This window comes from Hirundo rustica, chromosome 4 (assembly GCF_015227805.2).
Source record: "Hirundo rustica isolate bHirRus1 chromosome 4, bHirRus1.pri.v3, whole genome shotgun sequence".
NCBI lineage: Eukaryota > Metazoa > Chordata > Aves > Passeriformes > Hirundinidae > Hirundo > Hirundo rustica.
This window is the reverse complement of record NC_053453.1, coordinates 62,122,337-62,144,147: the sequence shown is the minus strand read 5'-3', so window position 1 is coordinate 62,144,147 and position 21,811 is coordinate 62,122,337. Positions and strand designations below refer to the sequence as shown.

General features: G+C 37.5%; 1 protein-coding gene across 1 annotated transcript in view; it reads left to right on the top strand.

The window, feature by feature from the left end:
- ANO2 (anoctamin 2) overlaps positions 1-21,811 on the top strand; it is a 148,216-nt gene that overhangs the window by 36,432 nt on the left and 89,973 nt on the right. Inside the window, exons 6-11 of the mRNA XM_040062298.1 lie at positions 155-209; positions 752-800; positions 3,738-3,793; positions 4,072-4,113; positions 6,904-6,968; positions 21,670-21,804. Of these exons, the coding sequence (XP_039918232.1) occupies positions 155-209; positions 752-800; positions 3,738-3,793; positions 4,072-4,113; positions 6,904-6,968; positions 21,670-21,804 (402 nt within the window). The remainder of the gene's footprint in view (positions 1-154; positions 210-751; positions 801-3,737; positions 3,794-4,071; positions 4,114-6,903; positions 6,969-21,669; positions 21,805-21,811) is intronic.

Below are 21,811 nucleotides of genomic sequence, written 5' to 3'. Positions count from 1 at the left end.
GCTGTACTATGTCATCTATATTTCCTTTAAACATCTGTTTCTCTGATTAGCTGCGGTTTCTGAGTGACTTCTAAATTAGAATCTTATATGTTGTCTTACTTGTTGCTTCCATGTCTAAAAACAGAGCCGACTTTCTTTTTCCTCAATGTTTTAGGTATAACATCAAAGACAGAGACACCTTTTTTGACAATGCAACTCGCAGCCGAATAGTAAGTTAATGAAGATAACATACCCTTGTCTTCTTGTGCTGAGTGGAGTTTTCTAATGGGGTTTAGGATGGGATTTACTGGGAGTGTTTTAGTTTCAACTTTGCTAATTTCATTAATTTATGCATTTGTGTGTTCTTGCAGAACACTAATTCCTGACATATACGTATGTAAGGAATTCCTTTCTGGAACTGCACCGTGGTTTGGGAGTGGGAAATGCTCTCCAGGGCTACTGGGGGTCCTGGTCCTGACTCCTCTTTGTTGTTCAAAGCTCTTTTCCGGCCCTGCTCCTAATCTTTAACTAGATTTCCTTCTATATAATCCTTATACTTCAAACACTTCAATGAGGACACGACACAGCAGGATTTAGCCCACAAATGTTAGGGCAGATAATCAATTAATAAAATCTGCTAAGTGATTTAAATATTTGTGCAGAAGAATACTGCAGAAGCCACCTATTTTAGAACTTTTTAAATTGCTAATTCCATGGTGAAATTCATGCTAAAATAGGATTTTTGTGTTAACCCACTGTTCTTTTTTTGCAGGTGAGGGAAATTTTGAAGCGCACATCTACAAAGGCCAGAAACAGCATGGGTAAGGTGGAGGGAAGAGAATTAGAGATGTTTTTTTGAAAGGAGTTGTTTAGGTATCTCACAGAATATTGATTTTTCCAACAGGACACAAAATATGCTGGCACAACTTCACAAAAGAAAAAAAATTAGAGATTGAACAAAATGGGGTTTTTTCCTGATGCATAAAATCAGAATTTTTAGTCCATGGTTTGGATGGTAATGGGAGATGGCTTTTCATTTCTACAGGTGCAGCATCTGGCACATAACTCATATTTCAAGAATTGTTATAAAATTGGATTTGATTACTGTATGATCTGCTTCAGAAAATTCAGATGTCAGCTGCAATATATTGTATTATTTCTTGCAGGACCATATTTTTCTTGCCATTTCAATTGAATAATTCACCTTTCCAGGTTATTTTTATTGCTTTGGCTTTAAAAATTACCTCCCTGAGCTGCCTAGTGAAATATATGACTTAAATATGACTGTTTTGAAGATACTTTGGGGATAATGCTGAAATATTTGGAGCTTGACGTTCAGAATTCATTTAATTTTCTTGAGGTTCAGAATTTGTACAGGTGTACATATTCTCTTTTCTCTACTCCTTTCTCTCACCCGTTGTGAGATCATGGCATGTATCTCCCTAGTGGAAAAGAAGTGATGGTGCTCCCTGTCTGACATATTTTCTGGAAATCTTTCTGTAAGCTCGACCACCTATGGACAGATCACAATGTCCAAGGGTAACATTGCTGGCAAATAATGTGCTGCAGCTAAATTCTGCATAGTCCTGGTGTGATTTTGGGCAGGGAAGCTCTAATAACACAGGTTTTTGGTATAGGAAAATAGATTAATTTAGGTTTCCTTGAACAGGAGATATATTTTTTTTTTGAAAAGGCACGGAAAGCATAACAAAATGAAAGCCACACAAAATGCTTTTTCTTTTTCAACCAAAACCACTTGCCTTTTTCCAGTCTAAACTTTTAAATTTATGACTGCCTCACTGTTTCCTTTAAAGAAAATATGGTTTTTAAAATGTCAGGCATTCTCAGTTTCTAAAACATCACTTGGCAGGTGCTGGTTTTTGAACTGTTTTACTCAGTTTTGTTCTATGTTTGGATCTGCTCAAAAGTCTCCAGTGGGGCAATAGAGGGGGATGCTGCCTTATTTTTCTCGATTGCTGGGAATCTTCCTGGAGCCCTTGGAATTTGCTGGGGAGAAAACTGGAGAGAAGTTCAAGGACAGAGTAGGCAGGGATAGTGCACTTTGCCAATGGAGATATTTGCTTCTTGCTTAAGGTTTTCTTTACTTTAATAGCTTGTTCTGGTTTATAGTGGAAAAAAAGCCATCACTAGAGATCAAAGGACTAGTAACAAATTTCTCAGGACTTTTTTAACTATAGCATGAAAGTAGCATGAGCCTGATGCAGTTCAAGCTCAAGTCGGCTCAAGAACTCATTTGACATGAAATAACTATTTTAACATTTGCATCCTTTCCATCTTTCTGGTCCATAGCCAGAACAGGACTGTGCATAATTTTTGACCTAAATTCACTTATTCCTTTGGTCTTCTGAGATCCTTCCCCTAAAGGCCTCTATTTCATACGTCACTAAGGCTTTCCCATCTCACTGGTTTTAAGCTTAAAACCACTCATCAGGAGAGATTGAAAAGATTTTTAAAAACTTTTTAAAAATTTATTTTATTAGAGTCCATTGACATTTTGCACAAGAGGCAGGACAGTGATGTTGGAAGTGCTTATAGCAGTCTTTGGTTTTATAAACCTGTTTTATGAGAATAACAATAACTTCAAACCCATTTGCTTTTGGATTATTTTTATATCTGTGTAAGGCTGAACCTGATTCTGCTGCTATGATATTCTACAAGGAAGGCTTATTTTCTTCTAGCATTACTCTGAACCACTGCAAACTTCCAAACACTGAATGTTTTCAGGAACAGGCTTGACACTATCCAAGCATAATTTCCTGATTCTATGAATGTGTGTAGTTGTACTTGTCTTTGTATCAACAGAGGCATTTATTGGTACAGCCTGTCTAGCATCTCTGACTAGAAGGCTCTTCCCAAATATTTCAGGACAATGTGTAATTTGACTATGGAATATTTTTTATCACTAAAGACATGACAGCTGGTTACTTTTTATTCTGGGTATTGAAAACAGAGAGGCCTGGAATAAATTTATACATATTTATATATGTATAAATTTATATTCATATATATATATATATATATATATATATATATATATAAAACTAATTATTAGAAATTACTCATCTTTGGTTGCCTTTTGTGGAACAATTTTTTTCACCTCCAGAGACTGAAGACAGAATTGCTGTAAGAGTTGCAGGTCTTGAGAGCCAGTAGGGATCTTGGGTTTTTGTACAGGTGCTGCAGTCACTGCTGGGAATTCCCTTGCTAAGTTAAACTCCCTGAAAGTGCCCAAGGCCAGGATGGACGGGACTCTGAGCAGCCTGGGATAGTGGAAGGTATCCCTGTCTGTGGCAGGGGTGCAGGAACTGGCTGATCTTTAAGGTCCTTGCCAACTCAAACCATTCTATGATTTCATAACCACAAACTTCTGTAGCAGTTTTGGCGGGGGTTGTTTTTAATTGTTGGCCAGTGGGGGTCCATGGTTCTGGCCATTGTAAAGATTCAAGAAGGACTTCTGGATGCTTTGCTCCTCAGTCACATGGCTCTTTGCTACCAGGGTGAGAAAGAGGTCAGAAGAGTCTTTGCACTGTGCTGTGCACTGTGCTGAAGAAGCAGCACCTCATGGAAATTAGTCTCTCTGAAAAAAGTTTTCCATAGCCAGGAACTCCTGTGTTGCTCTATTATCATTCCGAATATTGTTAATGGTACAGTTCTGGAATGTCATGAAATAAAATCTGTAATAACATTTTCTGTTAAATTGTGCCTGTTGACCACCTGAATTTTTCTTTTTCTTTTAGGCATTGACACGTTGATAGCAAACAGTGTTTATGATGCAGCCTACCCACTTCACGATGTATGTACACACTATTAAATATCCAGTTCTCTGCTGGTGTCACTCAGGAGACCTCTGTTCATAGACATTATTATTATTATTGTTGTTGTTATTATAATTATTATTAATTAAGACTCTATTCTAAATGTGATTATTCTAATGCAAAAATTCTTATATAAATACATGTCAAGTTGTGACCTAAAAATAAAATCAACAATGTAGGAACAGGTAGAAAATTTTCTTTATTTTTTTTTTTTCCCTGTTTTTGCATCACTTATTAAATTATTTTCTTTCTCCAGGGTGAATATGAAGGTCAAAATGATGACATGAATGAAAGAAAGGTAAAATAGACTTGAAAAATTATTTTATATTTTATTTAATTTTACAAATTATGTTCTAAATCTCATTGTAAAACATTAGCCATTGTATGAACAAGTAAATGTTTTAACAAATACATATGTTTTCTGAATTAGATATTTTCCTCTATTTCTGCATATAAATAGGTTTTTGCAAGATTTTAATGTCTTCTTATGAAGCATCTCAATTAATTTAATTTGAAATTTACATCTTGAAATGTAAATGCTTCCAGTTTCCTTCTGCATACATAGATAAGATTTTCAACCTGTGAGGAAGTTAAATTGTGAAATAACTCATATAATAATTTTATTTTCCTAACAAAATGCTCCTAGAGAGCAGTGATTTCTATAATAAAAACATACTTGTATTTTTAATTTGATTGTGCATTCAACTCATTCGAGGCAATTTCTAAAAATCTCCTTCCAATTATTTTGTAAATAAAGTTTCTAGCTACCAAAAGACATTCAAAAATAGATCAATCCTCAAGAGAAAGTGTGAATTCAAACTGATTTTAATAGATATGCTTACTTGTAGAAATGGGATAAAAACATTTAATTACTATTAAATAATCTATTTTGATTTATAGATTACTAATAAGTAATCTATTATGATCCTTTCCATATTCTTCTCTAATGTTATTTTTCCTTGATATGCAAACAATAGGATAGGAAATGCAGAGGAAAAAAAGTAGGGAAAGAAAAGGAAAGAGGGAAGAATGAAGAAAAAGTTTAGAAACCTCCAAAATTTACCATACTGTGAAGACTGAGTTCATACAAACAAAGGTCATACAAATAAATCCGATTTCTCCAATGCTGAATTAGTAAAATTTGAAGATCTAATCTTTGTCGGTTTTGGTAAATAATGTTGCCATTCAGCCACTAGATGTCTTCATGTGCCATATACAATTTAATTTAGTGTATGAACTTTGGTAAGTAAAAGCAGAGTTTGAAAAAACTATAAAAGAAACTCTTTTATTTGTATCTGCTACTTTCAACTTTTTGTTCATGGAGGAGTTGTCTGCTTTGGACTTGCAGAACTTTCTCTGAGAGGCAGCTCCACAGATTACTAACTTGGAAAAGAAAAAATTTAGAGAAACCAACTAAACGAACATAAGTCAATGGAGGAAGATTGGGTACTGTGGAATGGGGGGGAATAGGGCCTAGAAGAACCAGTGTCTGGAAAAATATTTCCCCTACTAGTTGTATTTTGTGCTGCCCTCTTTTTATTCTGCCTATTAAGCTCAGTTATGAAGTGTTAAGTATTAAAAACATAAAAGCCTCTTTCCAGAAATACTTCATTGATTATTCACATATGTCCCTGCTGCCTAGGCCTTGAATCTTCTGTAGTATTCCTATGCATAACATCATCTGTTTTCTATCTGATTCTAATAGTCTCAGTGTTTAATTTCCTGAAGAACCCTGATCAGGTTTAAAAGAAAGGAGGGCTTTTTTTTTTTTTTTTTTCTTCTGCCCCCTTTTATTTTGCCCACTTTAACTTATCTATATCTTCAAATTCAATTTTCTCTTGTAAAAGCCCCCAAAATTAACTGAGTCCTTATGAGGTACTTATGCCAATAGGGCAGCACAAATAATTAGGGTTTATGTAACAGTTTATAACATAAAAGGTTAATCCTTATACACCTACTTCAGTATTTCCTTGGAGAAAATGCACAGTGACACAACACTTTTGTCCCATTGGATGAGAATTAAAAATCTGCAATGAAAATCTAAAACTGAGAGAGTTTCTCATTTTTCCTAAGAGTAAAGGAATTTCCCAGTTTACGTGTGACTTTTGTTCTAAAAAAAAAGAAAAAAAGTAATAAATCTTTTCAAGAAAGGTATTGAGCAGCAGAATGATAATAACTCACCAGGAGTATAAACACTGCTTTAGTCTTTAAGCTTCTTGGCCCACTGGCAATTTGGAACTCTTCATTGCTGTCTCTAAGTTTTACATTAAAAAATCCGTGAGGGCTTTGTAAACCACCTGGGAAATCCACTGCTGTCATATACTAGAGCAGCATCCCTATTATTAGAAGCAGATTAAAAAATTCTTATAAACTTACAGAAAGTACCTGTTCCTAAACGGAATGCTATTTTGGCCAGAACTTTCTTTTTGCTGTTCAAATTCCATTCTGTAGCTGTGTTCAAAGCAGCCTTTGGGGAGTTTTAAGAATGTAATCGTTTTCACTTTCTTCTTTTGCGTATTTGAGTGAAAGCATTGATTAGTATGATTAGGCTAACATTTTGTTGGTAATGCTGGGGGGTAATGGCAAGGAGTGATTTTGAATAGGCAAGAACAGGTATACATATGAAAATATCAGCATGGCAGCCAGGACAATCCTCTTCAGTGAAGCTGCGTCACATAAATCACAGGAGTGAAAGAGGCAAAATGCAAGACTATCCCAAATCCTTAAGCCTGTTGCAGTTGACTGTGTTGTGGTCAATCCACCCCAGGTCCTGAAAGGTTTCCTATTCTCCCCTGCTCCTATTCCAGCTGTATTCCTCCTGGTGCAAGAAGTTTCTGTAGGATCTGGTCCTTTCTTTGAGCTCTCTGTAAGCTGTGGGTGAATCTGCACATCCAACAGCAGATGTGGCCTTGTGTGATGTCCCCAGCATGGGGACAAATCTGGCTTTTCTATGGGCTGTGCTGGGTTTAGCAGCCCCAGGAGTGCAGCAAATATTTTTAACTCTTTAAAGATGTTTGTGAAAACAGAAGGGATAACTTGTTTCAAGCTAATTTTAAGTTTGGGTTTTAATTTTTTTTTCTTTCTTTAGTTGCTGTATCAAGAATGGGCAAGATATGGAGTGTTTTACAAGTTTCAGCCTATTGATCTCATAAGGTAATGTGGGCTTGTATAAAACACCAAGGGACCTGAGGTGATGCAAATGAAATAATTTCCACTTACTTCAGCAAATGAAATCTTCGATTGATCAGAACATTTTTAATGTTCTGATCACTCTGTCCTCACTTCTATGTTTGTGGCTCTGATGATAATTTACTCTAACAAAAATACACTCAACAATCATTAACTATGCTTTTGTGTAGTGCTTATTCCTGGAGGAATCTCATGCTTTGTTTTTTTGAGGTTTTTTAGGTATTGATTTGTTCAAAGGAGAGGAACTGACAGGTTTTTTAGGTATTGATTTCTTCAATGGAGAGGAATTGCCATTTACATTAGTGCGTTTTTATTGGAGGGTATGGTCACAAAATCTGGTGAATAATCAGAAGCTGGTGTTCACATCATGAATCAGTGTGAAAGTATTTGACAGTTTTGAGATTGATTTGATTTTTTTACTCCTGGTTTTACAAGTTTTATTCATCTGAACATATCCATATGTGTTCCCAGTGGGGGTTTTTTTGGTATATTTTTTTTCTTAGCAAACATTGAAAAAGGTTGGCTTTAAAATAAGACAAAACAGTCATGATTTTTAAGGATTTCCCCCAACAACTAAAAGAAAGCTAAAACAAAACAGTTTTTGTTGTATCATATTTAGTTTGTACTATAAATACTGAGTAAAGAAAAATAATATTTGAGTAAACTGCTGACTAGAAATATTCTTTTATAAGATGTCTATCTAAGAAGAAGCAAACTAGGATATTAAGAAACAGAAAAAAAATTCAACAAATATGTGTTTTAAAATCATATGTATATATAAGAGAGAGGACATTTGTTGCCATTTGTCTTTTGAATAATCAAACTTCAATCATTTTTTATTGTATGATCTGCCCCTACGTGACTGCCTGCAAAAGCTGCTGTTGGTAATATGGATAGCAAATAAGCTTTGTAAAATATTTTGTTGTATTTTGAACTGAAACACTGCATGTAGTTTTTCAAAGAGGTGAGCATTAACTTTTAATGTGAGAGAAATTGCTTCTTATTGGGAGCAAGATGTTGCAAACTGGCAAGTGGAAGTGAGACCGTCAAACCCCTACTGAGGTTCTGCAAGGCTTTGAAATTTCCTCTTTTTTTTTTCTTCAAAGGTTTTGTGCAAAATTTATGTACCTTTTGCATGGTATTTACTCTGGGCCAAGCTCCTGTATGGAACAGGTAAACTTGGAATGAGATTACAACACCTGCTGTGTTGTTAGTAAATATTACAAGTGTTAAACTGAGCTGTGACTGCCTGGAGAAATCCTTAAGTTTTAACAGACCTGACAGTTCAGCTGAGTTAAAAATAGAGGTACATCTGCTTACACTCCATCTTCATTTGTATTTTGCTGTCTCCATTATAATATTTCACTGTACTGATATGATTTCATAGAAATCCTGTGGTTTAAACTTCTGTTTGAAACAAAAAGAAAACCAGACATGTGCAATTGATTGTCTGTTCTCAGAAATGACTTTTCTTGCTTTTATCTTCCATATTTTGCATTACTGCAAATTTGACTGTTACCACTAAAATAAATGTGTTTTTTATTTCTTGGGTAATGTTAGAGCTTTAGTGTAGATGTACCTGGAGAATGGCCACCCCTCTCTTTCTGCCAGTGAAGTGGGTTTCTTCACTTTTGTGCCATGGGGGTATGTGAGCTCAACCTTGATGTGGATACTTACTCACTTGGCAAACATCACACATCACACTTTGTGCTTTTTGGTAATTTACTGTGACCCTCCTTTCTTAGATTGCTTAGATTATAGTCAATTTTTATTTCTGTTTCTTTTCCTGATATAACTTAGCTCTAAATTCAGGCGTTATGGACAGATGAAGAAGCATTTATCTTTCTTTTTACTCTAAGCCTGTCCTGGCTGCTGTTTTCAAATGCATTAACTCTGTTGAATTACGCTGCTAATTTTTAAATACATCTTGCAATGTATATTTAATTATTACTCTTTCACTCTTATTCAGTAGAAATGCAAACTGAAAGCCATTCTTTAACTCAAGTGTCTATGTTGGAAGATTAGATGTGGCACTGTAGAATTATTATAGGTTATTCCTGGTGCCTCAGCATCTTCCTTCTGGGCAGGCAGTTGTTGCCAGTTCCCAGCTGATTGTACACCAAAGACAAGAACCACATATTTGTTATGCTCACTCTTGGTACAGACTGGGGATTCTCTTCTAATGTCTGTAATCCTTAGGGAATGTAACTGCATAGTCAGTCTCAGAAAATTGTAAACTTCCTAATAAGAAAAGAAAATAAAGGACCATTATAATAGTCACCAACAATTCCATTCACTCCTGTCTCTTAATCTGTAAAAATATCCTTCTCTGGTTTTGTGGACCACTTTGGGCAATAAGAAAAAGCAAATTTTTTTTTGGTAAAAGAAATGCAGCTGCGAGTAAGGAAGGTTTCACCAAATAAGAACACAGTGCATGTCACATATTTCTATTCTGCAGCAGAACAATTTCAGTTAAAGACTTTAAGGAAATGCATAGTGCAGACTGTGCAAGTAATACAGTGTGAATTGAACTTTGATTTGTAAGATGTTACACCACCTCATCCCTCAGTGCACATCCACATATAAAAATGAATTGTTTGAAACACAGTCTGCCTAATGCAGTGCTTTGTTTTAAAAAGCATATGAATGTCCAAATATGAATTTCAAAATTTTTTTTTGTCTTTATAGCTCTCATGGAGAGGATTATAAACAGTTATTTGAGAGAGAAAGCATGAATTATTTTCTAACAGATATCTTAGGCTAAAAGTACTGAAAATGATGAATGAAAAGTACTGGACCACAGTCATCTCAGGAAAGCCTGAGGGATATATTAAAAAGTAAAATATGAAAGCTGCAGTTTTATAATGTTCATAGCTCTGGAGATCTGTTGTAACACACCTTTTCTGTCATCCTAATTTAAGTATTGATTTTCATTATAGAGGAGTTTCTCTTGGGTGACTTTTTTTGTAAGGATGCACTTATCAACAGTAGTTCCTCTCCATCCTTGCACTGTAATACAAAAAATGCTATAAAAACATGTGGCTTAGTGATTTTCTTCTATTTTTGATGATTTTCTTTTCTCAGATGAAGATTGGTTCAAACTCAGTTTTTAGCAAGTTCTGCAGTGATGTTGCTGTTGATCCAGAGACACAGAGGATGCTCCCTAAGAGTTCTATGAGCTTGCATAAAGAAAACAGGTTTTATATTTTTACATGCAATTGAATATTAATAAAAGTTTTAAAAACATGATTTTAGAATTAATAGGTCGTCCTTAGACTTCCTCTCTGCTCAAAGCAAGCTGGCTGGAAAGCCAGTCCAAATTGCTCATGCATTTTGAAATCTCCTGGGATGGAGATCACACATCTTCACTTCCAACACTACCACATTCAAGAATCTTTTCCCCCTCTTTGGACCAAATATTCCTTGATCTTATTTACAGTCATCTTTTTTTGTCTTTTAGCAGTCTTTATAAGTCTGATGACTTATAGCAAGTCAAGAAAATAGACACAATTTTAAGAAGTGCAATAGAAATTTATAATAGATTTTATTTCTGGTTTCAATGCAACATTTATCACTTAGGAGTTCTAAATGACAGATGAAGGAAGTAATCTAAGTTACAGTGTCACGAAGAGGTGGTTTTCCTTCTGAGACAAAGCCTTAACTCATGGAAAACTGGTGTGTTTTCCTCTTAAGGGGCATCTTGAAGCACCTGCAGCTGGAAAGCCATGTAGGAACTGAAATTCCAGGAGTGGACCATCCTTGTAGAGGGGAGGACACCTTTTTGTCTCTTGGTCTATTAATGTAAGATTACCTCACCACAGGAAAATCACATAGAGTTGACTCATTTCTAACCATGGTGGAGCTTATTTTATTGTCACTGCTTCTATAAGGCCCCAGCTCACTTTCTAATGGTTTGTCACATTTTAATTTCTATTTCCCATTTCTTGAACTTCACTCAATTTCTTAGTAGCTAACAGGTTACATTATCTATAGTGCGATTACTCTCCAAGCTCCAAATGCCTCTTGTTGTAAAGCCTGAAACTGGGAAGACATGTAAAGATTGAGACTATGTATACAAATAACTCTTTTTGCAGGAGCAAGTAGGAAAGCCTTAACTAAAACATTATTTATAGTGTGTAGGACATAAATCAAAACTGGGGAGTCTCTGTTAGTCAAACTGTCTAGTTAATATATTCCCTCCTTCCTATCTTTAACAATGTTTTCCTTTCATACGGAAAATTGTTTCACCTTGGTGTGTAATGAGTTCTGGCCTTTCATTGTGATGTACCCATGTTGGACCTGCTCTTGACTGAACATCCCCAGTCCCTCCCCATTCCTGCCATGAATGCTCTGATTCTAAAGCTTGGAACTTGCTCCTCCTGGCATTTTTTAAAGCAGTGACAGACCTGTGATCCAGTTTGTCTGTCTCAGCTCTGGAAACTGTTGCTTTCTCTTTGAGTGTCTTGGGGCCTGTGTAGGGCAGTGCTCAGTGTAAGCCATCAGGCACCCAAATTGTCAATACTGGTATTCCTTTTGACCTTTTACTTCTTTCATCAATCTTCACCAAAAAAACCCCAAACCTGGATGCATCTGCTTACCCCACTTATGGTAGAGTTTTACTACTACTTAGGGTAATTTTAAAAGAGAAGGAAAATAAGAACAGAGAAATTCTGCTAAAATATTGTTTCTATTGTCTTTAAAAATAGGTGTTTCTTCCTTTGCAAAAAATGTGGTTAAGATCAATTTGTGGTACAGCTTACTCCAGCTGAGCCCTTCTATCCTGCCTAATGCCTGAACAAATAGCTTTTTCATTCACCACCATGATTTATAGTCACATCTTCATCTCATTTTTGCTCCACATACTGTCTAGAATTCTCTGGACTTGAAAATAAGGTCTGTGATTCCCAGTCCCAGAGGAAATATTTTTAAGTCGCTGCTTATGCTAACTTTCGGGTTATTGATCCTCAAAGTAGAGATCTTATTGTATGCTTCAATTTTCAATTCCTTGGCTTACATGTCCCTCCTATGTTATTAGTGTGAATTTATCTCACCTATATATATACACATATACATATACTTTTTTTTTTTTTTTTTTTTTGTGGCATAGAACCACTTTGGCAGAAACACCTCTGTAGCATCTGGTTATCTCACAGGGACTGGACTGAACAACTCTCTGTAATGCACTGTGTGACTGCAATTCTTCTCTGACTGTCTTTAGCAGGCAAATCTTCAATGTTCACAGAGATGCTGAGGCTGCCTGCAAGGAATTCTGTGTTAGGAATAAAGTGAAAACAGCTTTAAGCCTGGGAAAGTGCAGTAATTGAGCAAACACAGCACTAAGTAGAAAGATGCCCATGAGCTCTACCAGTATCTTTGGCATTTGTCCATCCAGCTCCTTTCCAAAGCTCTGCCAAACACATGCCTGAGGCAATAATCTGAGCATATCTTCTGCTGTAACCCTATTGCACTCTGAAGCCAACATCTTTTTATAGTTCCAAGAATCTGTACATTGAAGATTCCTTCCCAACATGCGGTATGTCCAGCTTGCAGTTCATCGTCATTAAAGCTGTAGGTGCCAGCATCCACTCATCCTTGATGTCCTTCCTGCCAGGTTTTACAGCAGAGAGCTTTCTGGAGTGGGCCAGAAGCAGATGGAACTCTGGAACAGAGTCTGAGCTGGTGAAAAATGAACATTTGCCCCCTCATTATAGCTCTTTTCCCTTTCCATGATCTCATTACCCCCCAACAACTTTACCCCCTACAACTCCAGTTCCTATATGAATGGCCTTTATTATTGTGCTGTACATCTGTGAATATGGTCTGCATTTTAGGAATTTGTTGCTAGGGCAGCACTTTTCAGCTCAGTTGTAGGCAGTTTTCCCTCATCTCACTGGAACTTCTCATCACAGACCTTACCCAAGTGCTCCAGCCATTGTTTATTGCAAAGCAGAGGGGTTTTGCTCATGGTGCATAAACCACCAAGGAGTTTGTGTTGAATTATTCTGCTGGATGCAGGCCTGTGACTGGAGTGAGATGATTTACTTACAGCTCTGCATTTCACAGACTTTGCCAGTCCTGTAGGAAGTTCTTCTCTCTGTCTCTTTTGGCAAGGGCATGGTCTTATTTATTGTTGCTTGTATGAGAGATGGAATTTTAAACCAGTAGGCTGGGATTGTAGTGGTGAGGAAAAACAGATCCCTGCTTTCTGATAAACATAATTCCCATGCTTCAGTTCACTGTCTGAGAACTAGAATCCTCATTACCACCCGGATTCCTCCCTCCTGCAGTAGGGTTTTCAAAAGCTAGATCCAGCAGAGGAAGTGTATATCTGCATCAGGACTTCTGCAAAGTCAAGTCATTAATGACTGAGGTTGCTGCAAACTTCCTGGGGTCTCTCCCTTGGACTGTGGAGTTTTTGTAGGCAGCTAGAATCCAGTTTTCTTTGTGTTAAGAATTGTCTCAGGTTAAGTTTAATAGTGCCTGCATGATGCCTAAATTTCACAGCCAGAAACTTATATTTTTGAATGGACATGACTGACAGGTCCTATCCAAAAGGTATCTTTGGAGGTGATATCAATGAATTTTGAATAGGAAATGGAAGTTTGTTCTTTCAAACTGGAGGAAAAAAAAGACAGAAATGAGAGGCCACATTTGGAAACAGAAGTCGTGCGCATTTAAATATTTATCTGCATGTGAATATTTTTAGGCATCTAGAGGTGTGTTTGGCTGGGAACTGCAGGGAGCAGAAAAGAGCTGCTGCATTTGGGGGGCTGCAGGTCTGCTTGTCTTTCTAGTAGAGCTGCTCTTGATGTCTTAATCTCTATAGACAGTTCTGGCTGTGGCTTGATGGGCTGAGAGAAAGTTCTTTCCTGGCTCCTGAGTACTCACCAGGGGTCAAGACCAACCCATTTCTGGAATAAAGGTATTCCCTTGTGTTTCATCCTCTCCAACATTCCCCCATACTAAGAGATTTTGTATGAGGATCCTCTCTGTCCATAAGCTATATCAGGACAGCCATGACTTGGTCTGATCAGTAACTTGTCTCTAACATTGGACAAACATGGATCACAAGGGAAGAGATCAAGAACTTGGCACCACATAAAAATTACGCCCAGACAACACAGGCTTAAGGAAAGGTTTCAATATAACAAATCTGTGAACTTCCACGGTCAGCACAAAGAGCAGAAAAATTAATATTTATGCCATATTGAGCAGGGGGTAAGAAAAGGATGAAGCCAGGCTCTTCTCAACTGTGTTCCGTGACAAGAGATGATGAGCACAAGGGAGAGTGAGGTAGATTAGCCTGTAGTTCCACAGGTCCTTCTTCTTGCCCGTCTTGAAAATGGGGGTGACTTTTGTTTTCCTCCAGCTTTTGGGCACTTCTCCTAGTTGCCACCATCAATCAAAGATTATCAAGAGCTGCCTTGCAATGACACCTTTCAGCTCCCTCAGCCCTCATGGGTGCATTCCATCAGGGCCTGTGGACTTATGGATGTCCATTTTGCTTCAGTATTCCCTGACCCAGTCCCCTTCCACCGAGGTGACTAAAAGATAATTTTTTATACTTGTTTTTAATTGGAAATGATACATCTGTTTATTAGCCACCAGATGGTGTCTATCTGACAGCAGTAACACTGTGCAAGCGCTAACAAGGACCTGTTTACTAAAATAAGTACATGAAATGAATTCAGGCTCTGCAGTAAGGGTTAGCTATACTAACTTCAAAAGCTAGAAAACTCTCATGAAATATTAGTTATTATAAATGAAAGATATTTAGGAAAGCCAGTGTTTGAGGTTCAAACTCTTGTTAAATGAGATGAATAAAATCATGCAAATTATCTTGTGGAAACTGGAGATTAGGGAAGTGATGAGATGTCAATGACCTCACATTTGTTCGAGTACAAAAAGGCAGAAAAGCAAGTAGTAATGGGTACTAAAATAATAGGAGGAAAAAGACTAAGTAACATCCTTTTCTAAAAGAAAGTCCAAAAGAAAGGCTAATTCATATAAAATAGGTTGCTCTTAATTTGCATTTGTTTATTATAGAGAAATTATTATCTGTATAACTGAATGAATTGCGTCTTACATAGAATGTCACTTGGTGCCCTGAGTTGTTTATAAAATGAAACTTCCTGCCTCAAAGGTAAGCTCTGATTGGCTTCCATTAACTTTCAATTAGCCTCAGGTAGCCATGGATTTTTAATTTTCCAGGTTGGGAAAGTTACTGACATTTTTTAAAATACTAAATAAAGAGATAATTACTTAAAGAAAGGTGAGGAGAGGCGGAGTGCCCATGAGTTGTCCTATGCATGAATTTTTGGACATGACAGGCAAAACACTGCATTATTCCTGCTGAAAATGCCTTCCCTGAGCAAGGTGTGCTGTGGGTTCTGCAAGCTCAGGGGCATTTAGAACTTTTTTACGCTAAGCACATGACAGGAAACATCAGCAGAATATTGTAATCAAGCACTTAATCCTTTCAAACCTGTTCTGAAGTTTTGTATTGTCCCAGAATAGAGAGGAGAATGCAATTACAGTGCTTCTGACTACCCAGCATCGTGTTGTTTGCTTATCCATTTGGCAGTTGTCAGCCTTAATTTCTATCTCAGTCACATTACATGTCTAGTTATTATGCTTCTATTGTTCTTTCTCCTGCAGTCAGTAAACAAAGGCTTTTTTTCAGTTTATAATCCATCACCACAAGCTATGCACTTTCAGCTGTATTCTGACAATTTCTTGGAATGGAAGCATAAGGTTCGTGAATCTGTGAGGCTCAGAGAGCGGCTTGTCCTAGTTTTATTTCTTTGCAGGATAAGGTTTGGCCTTTTGCTATTTTAAATTGCATTTAATAAACAAATCATGACTGTTATTATTAAATATTATTATCAATTATTATTCTCAATTGATATATTTATGTAATTATTATATTTCTCCTGGGTTTATCCACTAGAATTTGAGAACTTGAATACCCCCTTCCTCCACAGATGTCAATTTCTCCCTGTTACTCTGCTGAAGATTAATTTTTCTTATGAGCCAAAGAAACTAGGGAAAAGCATACTTCTACCTCTAAATAAAATTTGCAATTTCTGTCCTCCAGGGAGCTGCAATATTTTGACAGTGGATTTTTTTTTTTTTTTTTGGTCACATGTAAGGAATCACAATTAAAAATCCACAGTGCCTTGAAAGGTAAATATCTCTCTAATTTAGGTAAGTTTGACTCCAAAATTAAGTACCGTTGGAGGACATAGCAAATATTTGTTAGGTAATGTTTCAAACATGAACTTAAATGAAAAGGGCTTGATTAAATGGCTCTGGTGGCACGTATCTTCATTCTGAAAACAGAATAAGAAATGTACCACCCAAGCCATTCAAAACCACATTTTTAATCACTCTCTACTGGACATTCTTGATTTTTACACCCAGTGTAGTGGGGGGGAAAGGGCTTTTACCCTGGACAAGGTCTCCTTTCTTTGTTTTTTGTATGAAGAACCAGTTGGCCTTTCTGAAGGACATTTTCTTTCCTACCCCGAACTCAGATGCATTGCCATTTATCTGAGGTTCTGTAGTAGTTATTTTTCCCCCCTCTTAAAATTTTAATAAAAAAAGTTTTTCTGTCTCTTGACACGTTGTTCCAAGAGGGATTGTCTTCTGCCAGGATCTTTTCTTAGCTTCCATATTGCTCCATTTGGTGCACTCTCTGTGTATCTGGATTTAGCACTGATATGTTCCTTCCTGAGGCTGCCTGGATGGAATATGTGCTGTCAGGCACAACCATGGTGGAAATCTCCAAGATCTCTGGATGCACAGCAGCCTCAGTGCTGCTGCTGAGCAGTAATTCCACCCAGGTGTCCCAGATGGTTGCAATAAATGCTTGAATCTTGCCCTGAGAAAATTTTCAAGTGAAGAAAGAACGGCAAATCCAGAAAATTTGGACATAGGCATCTCTACCCGGAGTGAAATCTTGGAGTGATCAGCGATGTTCCTTGGAGTGACTGGGGCTTTCCCTCTACTCCAGCAGTCTTTCTGAAAGAAGTCTACAGTTTTGACAGGGAAACTTCTGATGGTGGGAACTATTGCCTCAGAACCAGAGGAAATATCTCTGCTCTGAACTTGGCATGTGCTAGAATTGCTTCTCACTTTCTAAGGGTAGTCACAGTTCCACCTGCAGCATAATGGTTGGTTTTCTTCTGGTTGCAAAAGCCCTGAAAGGATGAATTGTGTTCCTGGAGACTGTTGCTGTGGGTCAGAAAGGGAATGTGCATCTGGACAAGGAAAGAAAGTTTTAAACTAACTTTGGCATTGAAGATGAAACTAAAAGTGCTTGTCCTTCTCCCGAACAGCAGAAACATGAGAATTTCACCTGGAAACTGTGCAAATAAGTTTATTTTGAAGGCATTAGTAATACGTGTGACTTGGTTGACCATTTGCACAGGGGAAACCTACCCAAGTGGCAGCTGTAAATCAGTTTTGTTTTGCATCACTATTGTGTCTAAACAACTCCTCCACCAAAGGGGTGATGGAATGAAATGGAAACATGAAGTGACATCTGGCCTAGAGTGGGGTATAAAGATTTAAAAACCGAAGAGTTCTGCACAGATTTCCCAGTTAGGTGACTCAGTGTCCGCAGTGCCTTTTCCTTGCTTTTTTATTTTTGTTCCTGAACGTCTCTGGAGTTCTTTCCAGCGTGTGTCACGCACCACACGCTTTATTCACATTCCAGGTACCCACACTTGTTTCTGTGGAGTCAAAACTGAAGGGTTTTTTCCCTTCTCTCTTTCTCCCCCCTTCCCCAAACCTTAGTCTATTTATAAATTGCACAACTTGGCACGGGAGCACTGTGACCAACGTGCAAGCAGAGGGTTTAATAATCAGTTATTCTTTTTGATGTTGGTTTTGCAACCAGACAGACCAAAGTGCGCTGCAGATGTCTGGTTTAAGTGTTATATGGGCAAAACAGAGGGAACAGAGTCAACGTTTCTGCTGTGGTCTTCTCAACACTTCTAAGTCTGGGAGGGAATACACTTTCTACAGGTGGCTATTGTTGCTGCTGTTGGGAGTTTTTTATTGCTGTTTCTGATAATCTGCTGCAAGGACAGCTCCTGTTCAGCTTGTTGAGGAGTTCTGGGTACTTTGACCAAATCTTTCCTTAAAGACATGAATCTTGTTCATGAGAACTCACTACTTGGTAGGTGGCCATTTAACCAGCCTTTATAAAGTCTTCTAAAATGAAAGAAACAAAATTTCACCTTGTGATGTATCAACACACAGAGCAAAAGCCTTGGGTGCTGCTCCTGATAGGAGCCGTACACATTCTTAATCAAAGCCATTTGCCCTTTTGTTTGGGAATAACCGCTGCCTCCATGGAGTATGTGCATATAAAGGTACATTTCCCTAATGCAGAAATAAAGCTCACACAATGCCAGGGACACACTTTTTTTGTGACATTCTGCTGTATCCCTGAGCACACTTTGGAAAGGATTAGTCCTTAGCTTTGCCTGGATATATGTGAGGCAGATGTGAATTAGCTACTGAGGTAGAGCAAGACTCTGGTCTTAATTCTCCTCTTTTGCCATGACAGCATAAATCATGGGTAATTACTGTAGGATAATAAAGTCAGACTGGTTTTATCCCAATGTAAATGAGAGAACATGCCAAGTTCTTGGTGTAAATATATAAAAACTTGTAAAAATACTTTTTCTTTACTTACATCTTCCTCAAACCTTGAAGCACACATTTCCGCCCCCCCTCTGTTCATTCACTACTGAATCCAGCAGCAGCTGCAGTAGGTGTTTGTACAGGAGGTCACAGGTGTTTGCAGAGCCTTGACTCCTATTCAGAAGAACCAGAGAAGAGTTCTTGGGAAGTGTCAAAGAAACAATATGTCTATGTCCTGTGTTATTCCAACTTGATAAATTCATATCTAAATTGTTCATTATGTTTCCAAGCTCTGTCATTGTTTCTCCTTAGATTATTTCACTTTCTGGCACATTGGTGGACTGTGCTTGGGCATAACATCTTAATTATTTCCCTTTTTCAAAACAGTTAAGCCACAAAACACAGTGTAGTTTGCTTCTTGGCAACTGCTTTTTTCCCATACTGCTAGGACATTGTTGAGCTCTTCTCACTTTATTTTGACATGGACACAAATAGAACCCCTTCACTTTATAGGTTACAGATCACATGCGTCACTGGAAGGTTTAAAAATTTGAGGGGAAGTCTCTTTAGCCATAAACTTCAATTTCCCTGACCCTGATCAGCTATTCTTTAGTGCTGCTGGCATTTGAAATCTTTCTGTGCTAATTTGTGGCCCTTTGTCGAAAGAACAGAGAGTTTTGAACAGCTTAGATTGTGGACAATTTTTTTGTGCCTGCTCTGACCTTTTTGAAGTACTTTACTAGCTGTGCCCATTGCCCATCTCTGCAAACAAGGAAACATTAAGAAGACATAATCAGAATAATCTCCCTCTGGTCCTTCTTTTCCTGCTTTAGATGTCAAATTTATGGTTGTCACTCCCCAGTCAGAAGAAACTTGAGAGCAAATGGAGTTTCCCTCTGTCCTGTGCTGTCCCAACACCATTGCTGCTGTTTGTTGAGTCACAGAGGAGGCTTGAAGAAGAGCTGTATGCCTTCTGATTAAGTCTATATTTCAATCAACTATTTCTTCTCTCTATTCATATTAAATAAAAAGTGTATTAAAATGTGTGTATTAAACAAACAGTATTAACAACATAGTATATTAACAAACAGATATATTAAAAATATATATTTATTTTCAAATCTGAAAAGAAAGGGAAATTTTTTCTTCTAATTACCTCCAAAATTACCTGACATATGCCAGGTCAGAGGGCAGTCCCAAAGTACATGGCTTGTATTTGCAACACAAATATTTATTTTTTTAATTTCATAAAATATGTTACATCATATAATGCCATATTTCCTTGTAATCTCTGCAAATCCATTGACCCAAGGTGCTTCAAATGTTAAGTTATTGTCATTCAAACCATGCTGTGATGATTTCACTTCTGCTCTTTGATACTCCACAGTTTGTGGCTTAGGATACCTTGCAATGTCACATGTAGGGGTTGTACTCTTCCTAGAAGATTCCTGAAATTTCCCAGCTTCTGGATGTCATCCACTCATACTGAAAATAATGTCTGTGTATCACCTAAAAATGCTTTTATTTTGCTTTCTCCTTTAGGATTGCATGTATCCTTTCTAAAGCATAAGCAAGTTTGGATAGACATGAGAAAATAGAGTCACTCATGGAAGGCAAAACTGAAATAGGCAGGATTGCGCTGCCTGTTTTCCATGGGAGAGCCTGGAAGTGTGGAGTTAGCTGCAGCTGTGATGGTGTGAGAACAACAGCAGGATCTATAGTAATAAAAATCCCTCAGTGCTGCTTTCCTTATCCACTCCATCTGAGCTGAAAGTGACTGTGGAGGCTTGTCCTGTCTTGGCTCTCTGCTGTGGCTGTACTTCTGCCCTGTCTCTCCTGTGGCACGAGCAGTCTGGCCCTTAGACTCAAATTCTGGACTAGAAAATTTCGTTTTGGGCCTCCAGAAATATCATTTATGCATTTTCTGTAGGAATGATTTAAATCTGGGGTGTTAAACTTGGATAAAACTTTCCTAAGTTAAATGGGATCAGAATAAATCTCAAACTGGGATCGTGCTCAACCTTTATGAGGAGGAAGTCTTGTATTTCTTTTATTAGACATGATATCATGAATTTGTTTTAATTTTTTTGCTATCAAAGTGTAAATGTCTCACTGACTCACACTCCATGTCATGCCCTGAGTGCTCTCTGTGTAGCTGCTTTCTGTCCAACACTGCTTCATCATCTTCTCTGGCTGGTGAAATGTTGTATTTTATCTAAATTTTGGTGAATTTTTGAGTTCTATGAAGCTCTTTGGGTTTTGCAATATTTGTAATCACTCCTAACTGTACTTTGGAATGATCAGTGAGGTTCATCCATGCTTAGTTTACTTCTTGCAGTGTGATTCATGAAGATGCTGAGCTGAGTTCTACCACTTATTTATCAACATCTACAGTGGGCTGTTTCTCAGAGCAGACACTGTTTTTTCTAACCAGCTGTCCAGGGGCTGTTAACCTGACAAAAACATTCTTTCTGAAAAGCCAGTGCTAAGTGTGCAAGTAAACTTTCCTCCTTTGGCAGCAGTTCCAGATTAGTCATCTTTTAAGATATTAGAGGATGTTGTCAGTACGGTCCCAAAGATGTCATTTCTATGACTCTCACTAACTGAATCCAGGAATTTGACAGAGATAAAAATTAACGTGCTCCTCTGAGGAGAGCATTTTCCAATGTTTCCTACTATTTCACTGACTTCTTTTAAGAGATGCAAAGACCACAGTCTTCTCTGAACAGATATTATGTATTGCAATGATACCTGCTTAATTTCAGCTCAAGAGAATGATCCAGGACTAACTTCTCAGAACACCGAAGCCCAAACCGCCAAGTACAAAAATCTTCCCCTTTATTTGTTCCTATTATCTTCAAGATCCTCAGTGTTATCATTCATATATTTCGTATTTTACAATTTCACAATTTGTATTTAAACTTTCTGGGACTGTTCCATATCTGTAAAACAGCTTTGAAAATGATACCTTTGACGTGTGCTTTTTCGTCTTTTTTTTTCTCTTTTTCAGGAAGTATTTCGGAGAAAAGATAGGACTTTATTTTGCATGGCTGGGTTTATACACGGAATTCCTCATTCCATCTTCAGTAGTTGGGATTATTGTATTTCTATATGGATGTATAACCATTGAAAGTGACATTCCTAGGTAAGCT